The following is an 11,113-nucleotide window of genomic DNA, read 5'->3' on the forward strand; positions in this document are numbered from 1 at the left end:
ACCATCCCGGTGTAACGGGCCAAATTAACCCCCGGCCACATTAAACCCGGGTATACTTTGTCCCAGGCCAGAGTTTTGACATGCTATGACTTTTGAATTTGACACTGAAACAAGATGCTTAGCTTCCAGTTCCTTTAATAACTGGAGATGTTCTTCTATTCTTATTGAACTGTTGCTCAAGGCGAGTTTATTGGTACAGCCACAACAAGGCAAGTTCAAAAGTGCTTCACATAAAACCATTAAAAGCATCAAAACATAATGCAAAAGAAAAGGAGATTTAAAACCAACAGCAGGACTTCAAAGTCAGTTCTTTGTTGGACAGGACGCCAGTGCAAAGACCTCAGAACCGGAGCGATGTGATCACACAGCGTTACTGTAGTCCAGTCTCCTGAAGATGAATGCATGGACAAGTTTTTACAAGTCCTGTTGAGACGCAAGTCCTCTAGTCCTTGACATGTTCCTCAGGTGATAGTGGGCTGATTTTGTAATGGTCTTGATGTGGCTGTTCAGGTTCGAGGTCTGAATCCATGACCTATAGGTTTCTTGGTTTGTGGTTCTTAACGTCAGCGATTGAAGCGGAGCGCTGACTTTCACTCGTTTCGTCCTCAGTACCAAAAAAAACAATGACTTCCATTTTATCTTTGAAGACATTTCTGGCTCATCCAGCTGTTGATTTGTTCACTGTGTGAGAAAAACTTATGTTTTAATGGTTTTATGTGAAGCACTTTGAACTGCCTTGTTGTTGAAATGTGCTGTACCAATAAACCTGCCTTAAAGCGTTCCTAGAGATGATCAGTGTGTTACAACACCATTACTTAATACAAATAGAAACTTAATGAATGTAGTAGAACACATTTGAAAAAAATGTTTTATTCTCGTAAAACATTTGCCAGACAAAACGTCCCAAAAAACATTCCGACCTGAAACAAACTTTCACATTCTTTACATTTCACTTATTGTTCTCGGCGTGAACTCACTTCTCACCGTAGAAACAGCGTTAACAGTTTGAATAGAGGCTTTCATACGGAGGAAAGAGTCCTTTTAAAGGGTCAGTCCACAAAAGGTTAGAGTCTAACCTACATCCCATCATAACAAATGGAGACGGCATGTTTGCATCTCCTTAATCAGATGATCAGTTCTCCTTTTTGTTTGTGACGTCTTCAGGGAAATGTGAGTCCATTGAGGTAACGGCAGCTCCGGTCCACGTCCCGGGTGAGCTAGACCTCCGCTTTGAGCCGTCAGCAGCCGGCGGCCGATTGGTCGACCCAGTCCCACACGTGGACGGAGCCGTCCGAGGCCGCAGACAGCAGCGTCCGAGGCCGCTCGGGATGCCAGACGTGGGAGGTGACGAGCACGTCGCCGCCGGACTGCGAGGAAACGGCGTGACCGCGGTGCTCGAACAGAGGCTGGACTTCCCGAGACTCCGTCTGCCAGACTGACGTGTTGTAGATCTGAACCGCTCCGCTGAAACCTGCAGAGAGAGGTTTAATTAAACTAATATGTTACGTCTTATAAGTTTAACAGTTTAGAGGGAACGTCAGTTGGCGTACCGGGTCAGTGAGCTAACACTTTCCCTTTATTTCCAGTCTTTATGCTAAGCTAGCTGGCTGTAGTTCCATAGGTGGTATAAATGTTCTCATGTGTCTCACGTATGCGCCTGTAAACTCACCCGACACCGCGATACAGCCGTCCAGCGCCGGAGCCCACGACGCTCTGACATCCGGGTTGCGGCGACCCGATCGGACGTCCAGCTGAGCGCGACTCGCGGCTCCTGCGGGGTTCCTCAGGTCCGAGATCACGGCCTGTCCGGCGGAGGACAGTCTGACGACGCTGCAGGAGGAGGACGCCTCCGTCCACCAGAGGACGGACGCGTCCGAGGACGCCGGCGGAGGGTGAAGCTGAGGAGCGGCAGACGTCCGAGTGTCGGCGATGTAAACGTTCCCGTTAGAGCAGCCGGCGAGGAAGACGACGTCGTCCACGAAACGTAGAGAGCTCAGAGGATCATCCGAGTCCGTCTCTGTAGAGACGAGAAGGACGACAATGTGACGAGCAGCCAAAGTTCTCTTAACACCACCAGGCCGGTAGATTGCAACATACTATACTATGACTTTTCATGAAAATGTTATGACAATAGTATGACTTTTTCATTACATTGATGATGTACTTTACTATGACTTTTTGGTGAAATTTAACATATTATACTATAAATTGTTATGACAAGCAATATAATGATATTTACTTTTTGTGACATTTTTATGACAATAGTATTACATTTTTGGAATTTTTGATGAAACACTATACTAGGACTTTTTTTCGGGAAATGTTACATTTTTATATATATATATATATATATATATATATATATATATATATATATGAATGAAATGTGATGCGTGTTGAAGAGCTGAGCGTGACGATGACTCGGCGTTAACGGAGCTGATCTCAGGATCTCAGTGTTACCCAGCGAGTAGAGGATCTGTCCCGAGGTCAGCTGAGTCAGCTGGACGTCGCCGCTCTGAGCTCCATGAAGAACTTGTGAGGAGAGTCGAGCTGCGATGCTGAAGCTTCCTCCTTCTGAAACACTCCTCCTCCTGCTCCTCTTCCTCCCCTCGACACGCCCCGTTAACCTGATCACGTCTGTCATTGGACGAGCGAGACAACCGATCACATTGTGAGGAGAGCACGACATGTTTTACAGTCAACTTAACTCGCAAGGTTTGAGGAAAAAGGTTTTTTTTTTTTAATATATCATCCAAATGATAAAACGTATTGTTTTTATTGTTTGTAATCTGGAAATATTAACAATAATCACACGTCGTCTTTTCTTTCAGGTGACTTGAACTCACCGCTGTCGTCTCCTCCGACGCTCCACACCTGCAGGTCGGAGGTCAGCCCGTCGTTGGTGACGACACACCTGCAGGAACAAAACAAACACAAACGACGCTCTGATACAAAAGATCCATAAAAACACGTTTTAACTCCAGACTCACATTCAGGACACTGAGCCTGAAACATCAGCCACCAGTTATTCCTGAATCACTGGAAATCTGTTTCATCATCGCTGCATTTGATGGTTGTTTTCTTCATTGTTTTAAGTTATTAACAAGTCAGAGAAAATGTGAAAGATATTCCATCACAAGCTCCACGACGAAGAAAGAAAACGGTGAAAAAACTGAAAGATATTCCTTCACTAACTTCTTACTGGCTTTAAAAAAAAAAGACTAAAGTGATTAATCTAATATCAGAAATGTTGCGGATTGATTTTGTGTTGATCAACTCGTGGATTTATTGACTACTTGTGATGGCTATAACATTGATAGGTGTTCAATTTCATTAATATTAAAAAGTCAGTCAATATATATTTGCAGTACAAACACAACGAGCAGTTTTTGTAATATTTAGAAACTCATTTTCTAACTTCCTCCTGTTGCATTTGTGAAGTTTTTTAACTTTTTTTTTTTTTTTTTTAAAGCACCTTGAAAGATGTATAAATAAAGTTTATTCATTTATTCGGTATATCGTGCTTCGTAAAAATTAAAACGTAAAATCATCAGGCAGGCAGATATTTAATACATTGCTTCCAACTTTCTACAATTTACTTTTTTCTAAATTTTCATTTATATTTAAATGTACATGTAAATATTTATGCAAATACTTAATGTGCGTATAATACATGTCCATCTATATGCTGTATGTGCTTGTATACATATTTATCTATGGGTTGTATTTTCTTATATTTTAATCTCTTTTCGGATTTTCCCCGAAATGTAAACAGTTCAATGATCTGACTTAAAACGATATGACACACGTCCTATCATATTAAAACGATTACTCTGACTTGTTGACTTTTGGTAAACTGCGATCGAGATGATTTTTTTTGGCATTTCATAGACTAAATGTTTCATTGAGGAATAATAACACCAGCTCTAGTTTGGTTTTTCTTCTTCTTCAAAAGGCGTCTGATTGGCTCTACGTTCCTCTATCTGCGCTTCATCAATGTATCTTCACTTCAACGACGCAAAGCTCAGGAATGAAGCTTTGAAACCGACAGCTCGAGCTTCGGACTCGACTTTAAATGGACGTAAATGGAGAGACGAGACGACGCAGCGTTCGTTCCAGGCGAGTCGTTTCTCCTCTCACCTCGTTCCTGGGACGTGTCTGAGGCAGCGGACGGGACCGTCTGTGAACCCACCGTGGACAACTTTAAAGTCCCGCTCTGCACAAAGACCCTGAACACAACACACACACACACACACACACACACACACACACACACACACACACACACACACACAGAGCAGAGGCATAAAGTGACGTGTGGATGTTTGTAAAACCCCCACAGTTTGTCATAATCTCTTACTTTATTCTCCTCAGCGAACAGTTTCTGAGGCAAACGCAGCTCCAGGATTTCATTTTTGGACGGACTGAATCCTGCGACGCACACGGCTGGAAAACATGAAGATGGACGGTTTGCCAGATTTGCATTCAGACCAATTTGAAATTGCAGTTAAAAACAATGTAACGTCTGAACTCACTCTTCCCTGACGTCCACTCCAACACCTGGGTGGGATGTTCCAGCTGATACACGTGAAGATCTTTGTACCTGAAGAAAACCACACAGGTATTTATTTACATCATTTTAGAAACAGCACAATAATACCTCCACTTATAAGTGGCAGGGTTAGGTTACTCTTAAGGGACGTTTTTGTTCTTCAAAACTGCAGTATTTGTTTATTCTTTACACCAGACTCTATCCAAAAAAATGTCATTTTTATTTTTTTCCCTGTCTCAGGGCTAAGCACACCTACCGTAACTATAAAATACGACTTATTGTTCCTAATTAATAGAATCTGCTAAGTGCATTAAAAGCGAGCCGAATTAAAACACGTTAAACACGTTAAAACAAAGAGACACTTCTTCTTTTCTCACGTTTTCAGGGTCTCGATGAACCAGTCATCTAAAATATCATTAAAGTCCGTTTCTTCTTCCATCTTCAGCCTTCATCGTCCTCACGTGACCGACCTGTTGATGTTTCCCCTTCCGCGTCCGTCTCGTTCTCGCGCGTCTTATTGTTGATGCTGAGGTTCACAGCGCCCTCTGCTGGACGGGAGCCGCTGGATTTATTTATGTTTAAAAAAAAAAAAAAAAAAAAAAAAAGAGTTCTACTTTTGTTCTACTTTTCTATTCACAAACATTCAACAGACTAAACTGTATTATAGAGCTCAGGTACTTACAGATAAACAGCAAGAGTACTTTTACAAGTACTTTTAAAAGTATCAATATCACAGTGTAGAAATATCTACAAGATTTTACTTGAGTAAAAACACAACAAAGATATACTTAAAGTACCAAAAGTATTTCTGTTGAATAATACATCAATGTTATCGATACATAAATGTGTTCATTACTTTATGTTGATGGGGATTTTAATTCATTTTTAATTCATTTTTAATTTAATAATTGCTTTTTATATATTTTGTAATCATACAAATCTGTAAAAAGTAAGTAAAGCTGTAAAAACTAATGTTTTCCTCTGAGATGTAGAAGAGAAGAATAAACAAAATTGTAAAAGGATATATGTGTTTGTGCTGGGACAACATTCCAAGAAAATAATACATTTGTTCTGTTTTATTGTTTAAAAATCAAAAATAAAGTGGGGGAGGAAAAAAATGCAATGTTGCAGCTTTTATTTTGAAAGTACAAAGACGGGTCAAACAGGAGGAACCTTCACTTCCACTAGAGAACCAAATGTGGATCATTCCGCCGCTGAAAATAGTCTCTATACATATTATCTCACTTTTGTATTTTAGCTTGTTTAAACAATCATAAAGAATAATTACTGAATAATTCCACATCTGCTGTTTTTCACCGTGCGTCTTTGTTTGTGTTTGCAGCTTGAACAATAAAGCTTTGATCAAACTAAACAGTGACTTGGACATTAGAGACGCTGAATGTTATCAACAGGGGCAGGAACACTCCAGACACCTCTGGTGTGGCTTTAGTTTGATAAACCACGAGGACGGGTCGAGGTGATTCTTTGAGTGCAGGACGGTCCTGTTGTGTGTTCGGTAAAGAAAGGAGTGAAAGACAGTTTCTCCGTCCGTAACGTTCCAGTCATACGTTCTCTCGAGCAGCATCAGTCCCGGTGGTTCCCACAGACCCATCTGAGCTCCGCTCGGTCCCTGAGGTCCGTCGGCTCCGTCGTGGAGAACCAGCTGCACTGACAGGCGAACGCCCGGAAACCTCTCCTCTTCTTCAGCCTGGCTCTGAGCTTCTGACGGTCCGGCACGTTGTTCCTACAAAACACACAAAAGAAACATGAATAATTAATGAGGATGGATGAGAGTAGCTTGTCTTTAATATTATAATATTGTAAAATGACCACATGGCATTTTTATATCATCACAATTATTATTATTACTGTTAGAATAATCATTATTAATACTATTATTATTACTGTTAGAATAATAAATAATAATATTATTACTGTTAGAATAATCATTATTAATACTATTATTATTACTGTTAGAAAAATAATTAATACTTTTATTCTTACTGTTAGAATAAATAATAATATTATTACTGTTAGAATAATAAATAATAATATTATTACTGTTAGAATAATCATTATTAATAATACTATTATTACTGTTAGAATAATAATTAATACTATTATTATTATTGTTAGAATAAATAATATTATTACTGTTAGAATAATCATTATTAATACTATTATTAGAATAATCACTATTAATACTATTATTATTACTGTTAGAATAATAAATCATATTATTACTGTTAGAATAATCATTATTAATACCATTATTACTGTTAGAATAATCATTATTAATACTATTATTAGAATAATCACTATTAATACTATTATTATTACTGTTAGAATAATAAATCATATTATTACTGTTAGAATAATCATTATTAATACCATTATTACTGTTAGAATAATCATTATTAATACTATTATTAGAATAATCACTATTAATACTATTATTATTACTGTTAGAATAATAAATAATATTATTACTGTTAGAATAATCATTAATACCATTATTACTGTAAGAATAATCATTATTAATACTATTATATTACTGTTAAAATAATAATTAATACTATTATCATTACTGTTAGAATAATAATAATTAATACTATTATTACTATTAGAATAATTATTATACTATTATTATTATTATTAGAATAATCATTATTAATAATATTATTATTAGTGTTAGAATAATAATTAATACTATTATTATTACTGTTAAAATAATAATTAATACTATTATTATTACTGTTAGAATAATCATTATTAATACTATTACTGTTAGAATAATAATTAATACTATTGTTATTAGTGTTAGAATAATAAATACTATTATTATTACTACTATGATAACTGTTATAATTATTAGTATTACTATTATTACTGTTATTATCATTATTACTACTATTATTATCATTATCACAGCAACAAACATTCTAACCTTCTAATCTAATGTGCATGTGTGTTTGAAGTGTCTTAATGAGGTTTCGTGACTCACCTGAGGAACAGGTAATCGCAGGACGAGTCCCACTCACAGTCGTCAAACGTCAGCACCCGGAAGTCACAGGACGTACACCTCAGCTGGTCACATGACCTGCGGACCAGTCATCACCGTTAACAGGAGTGTATTTCTTAAAAGTTATTGTGAAAACTCCGAGATGTTTTCTCACCTCTTGGACGTTGGCGTTCCGACGCCGCTCGTGACGGAGCTCCCGCCAACAAAAACAGGACAACACCTGGACGAATGACAAACAACACACAAAGAACAACGACGTCAACAACTTTTAGAGAGCCAACAGTCTCACAGCTGTATGTTGTTGTTTTTATTCGGGCTCTACGGATTCACTTACTTTCTCCCTGCTGACTGAGACGACAGCTTCTTCTCCGCTTGTGTTCCTTTAGGAGACGGCTGCGTCTGAGATGAAACGTGACATAAAGAAAACACATTGTTGGAGTAAAGAGTCTGATGTCAGTTCATCTGACACAACATTCATGTGGATTCAGTCACATTTCCCAGGTGTCTGTGGTTCTACTTTATTGTCTTATGTTCATAATTACAAACTGGAGACGAGACGGTAGTAATTTCTTCATCTGTTGTGCAAAAGTACAACTTTGAGATACTTGAACTGAGTATTTCTACTTCACTAAATTACGTGAATTAATCTGTACACTTCAGAGGTAAACGGTTTAGTTTTAGCCCACGACATTTACTTTAATAGCATAATACTTGATTGGTGCTGCAAAGCGTAAACATGGATGTAAACAAAGTTGGATTTTAATTACTTTAACAATAAGCATTACTAAAACTTTATGGGGAAGCAAATGCACTGAACTCGTTTGTGAGACCTCATCGTTACACTCAAGTCCCTAAAGAGTTTTACTTCTTTTATTAATATGTAAGATGTCACCATAAAAATCACCATGAAAACACAAAGGGAACAGATCGGTTTGACGATGACAATGATTACTCATAACACCTAAATAGTTACGTCTGTTTCTCTCAAGCGCTCGGCATCCAAACAAACCTTTTACTAAATGAGGAGTGTTTCCCAGGATGTTTTTAATACTTTAACTTCACTAAAAATGTAATTGCATTAAATATGGAATATGGAAGGTAAACGTCACTTGTTGTTTCACGGGACAGCGGTGTGCAGGTATGTTTACGTGTCTCTGTATAAAGCACAGGGTCACCTGTAGTTGAGAGGAATGGCTGGAGTCTTCCTCCAGTAACTCTTCCAGAAGAGCGTCGATGTCGTCGGCGACGCTGCTCCTCGGCTGCTCAGGTGTTGTGGCTCTAAAATCAGAGTCAAAGTATCAAACGTCGGTAAAGACGAGACGACGTTCAGGGTTCATCGATTTAAACCTTCTCTTGGAGGCCGATTGCAGCGTTTTTAGACACAATGTTTGACTTTTTAAGGAGTCAGCATGTCTCCAGTATTTTATGTAATGTAACTAAACACAAAACTTTTGGTTTTGTGTTTAGTTACATTTTTAATAAAGTGGTGTTGACTTCTCATGACTTAAGTATTTCTCGAAATTAAACAAACAATATGGAGCTTTCTCTGTTATGCAATTATATATATATATATATATATATATATATATATATACACATTTATTTAATTTAAATTTAAATATTTGTATATACAGCAAGTTTCTGTGTGTGTGTGTGTGTGTGTGTGTGTGTGTGTGTGTGTGTGTGTGTGTGTGTGTGTGTGTGTAAGATTACTTACTGAAACTGCTGTCAAAAAAATATTTTCAATGAATTCCTGTTTTTTTAATTTCATTTAAAATTGTTTTATTTTCCTACTCTTACGTTATTGTTTTTTTTACACAACAAATAGTTGATCTGTCTAATGAGTATTACTGACAGCTATCAAGGTTTTAACAAGTAAACTAACTAAAGGGAATTCTTTATTAGGAACAACATCTTGTTTTCAATTAGACTAAACATTGTACAACAAAAACAAGATGATTAAAATAACAAACAAACATGCATCAAATAATAAGACGTAAAACAAAGCAGCGCTTTAGAATAGATCATAAATTCATAGATTAAAGAAGAATATTTTTGTCAGTGATAGTACTAGTAGTGGTTAGAAAACATAATTATTATGGACATATACAACTGATCCTTTAATAAGAAGACTTGATAATAAGAGGAGAAAGGTACCATAAACTGTTATAAATAGTGAGGGTAATTAAAATGTGTTAAAAAATAAACTGCAACTAACGTCTTATTATGATGGAAAAAGGACAATTTAAGAGTTTCATACATTGTACAATGATGAGCTATGAAAGGACAGCCTAGAACACACCGCCATAGTATATTATAGACTATTATTATCAATGATAGGTGTCTGTTTTAGTAGTTATTATGAACACTAGCTACATCCCACTGTTAGCTAGCATTAGCTAGCCACATTAGCATTGTTTACCTGTTGTGTTTTCTTTGTCCTTTGCTGTCTTTCCCGCATTGTACCGCCTCGCTCGGGTCCACGCGAGCGGAACACGTGACAGAAACGTTGCGACAGAACCTTTTTTCCACTTCATCGAGCAGTTCGTCCAGGTCTCCTTCTTCATCGTCGGCCATGTTTTTGCACACAAGCTAGCAGCAGCAGGGTCAGAGCGTTCGTCGTTGCTAAGTAACAGGAGAACAGAGCGGAAATGGAGCGACAACCTCCTCCAAAATAAGTGTCGCAAAACTAATAAAATAAGATCAAATAAAATAATCCTTTATTAGTCCCGCAGCGGGAAAATTTACAGGATTACAGCAGCATATAGGATAGTGCAAACAAGAGACATAGTAAAAAAACAAAACAAGATCAAAATAAGTAATACAGTAAAACAGTAAAGAATATTAAATAAGTAAAAAATCCACAATAATTTAAAGAACTAAAATATTATACATACAGACAGAATAATTGTAATATTGCAACATTATGTAAACAGACAGAATAATTGTAGTATTGCAATATTATGTATACAGACAGAATAACTGTAGTATTGCACAGTGTATTTATGTTGCACAGATAATGTGACGTTAGCTTGGACCAGAGACGAATTTTAGCATATACTAGTGGGCATAACCCCCTCTTATGAACTTAATATGTACATACATTATTAAGTTAATGTTTATCATACTTACCTTCGTTAGTCAAATATAACTTTAAGGAATGCCGATGCTTTAGCACAACGGGTTTTTTTCAGCCTAAATGTTAGCATAATGCTAACACCAATGTGCAATCTAGAAAAACTGAAATCATTTTTTTGGAGGAAAATATTATTTACGTTGTCGGCAGGATTCGAACCTGCGCGGGGAGACCCCAATGGATTTCTAGTCCATCGCCTTAACCACTCGGCCACGACAACTTGATGGCGCTTTAAACACCACAAATACAGTAAAGTATTTTAAACAGCGACAAACCTATAAGTGTAGCAATAATCGTGTGTTTGACATTTAAGATAATACTTTATACCCAACAAAGGGAGTACTCCATGGAAACAACTACTTAAAACAACTTTCAATATTCTGACGTTATTCCACATTCTTCT

At 37.1% G+C, this 11,113-nt stretch overlaps 2 protein-coding genes and 1 non-coding gene across 3 annotated transcripts; all 3 read right to left on the minus strand.

Moving 5' to 3' along the window:
• Positions 1-854: 854 nt before the first annotated feature.
• Positions 855-5,137, minus strand: wdr73 (WD repeat domain 73). The gene is made up of 8 exons (XM_068729888.1): positions 4,930-5,137; positions 4,536-4,603; positions 4,361-4,446; positions 4,141-4,229; positions 2,847-2,914; positions 2,461-2,637; positions 1,670-2,017; positions 855-1,471 (listed from the first exon to the last, which is right to left on the minus strand). Exons 1-8 carry the CDS (start codon positions 4,989-4,991, stop codon positions 1,239-1,241), a joined length of 1,131 nt encoding a protein of 376 aa, XP_068585989.1. The 5' UTR covers positions 4,992-5,137; the 3' UTR covers positions 855-1,238.
• Positions 5,138-5,619: 482 nt separating this feature from the next.
• On the minus strand, positions 5,620-10,181 carry cfap418 (cilia and flagella associated protein 418). Its single transcript, XM_068729917.1, has 6 exons — positions 9,997-10,181; positions 8,750-8,852; positions 7,909-7,973; positions 7,729-7,794; positions 7,557-7,652; positions 5,620-6,296 (listed from the first exon to the last, which is right to left on the minus strand). The coding sequence occupies exons 1-6, from the start codon at positions 10,149-10,151 to the stop codon at positions 6,137-6,139; spliced, it is 645 nt and encodes a 214-aa protein (XP_068586018.1). The 5' UTR covers positions 10,152-10,181; the 3' UTR covers positions 5,620-6,136.
• Positions 10,182-10,848: 667 nt separating this feature from the next.
• trnas-aga (transfer RNA serine (anticodon AGA)) lies at positions 10,849-10,930 on the minus strand. The gene has a single exon. It is a non-coding gene; the product is annotated as a tRNA-Ser (tRNA).
• Positions 10,931-11,113: the final 183 nt, after the last annotated feature.

Source organism: Cebidichthys violaceus, unplaced genomic scaffold, assembly GCF_023349555.1.
Source record: "Cebidichthys violaceus isolate CVI_PGR_0920_01 unplaced genomic scaffold, fCebVio1.0.p SCAF_48, whole genome shotgun sequence".
In the NCBI taxonomy this organism is placed as follows: domain Eukaryota; kingdom Metazoa; phylum Chordata; class Actinopteri; order Perciformes; family Stichaeidae; genus Cebidichthys; species Cebidichthys violaceus.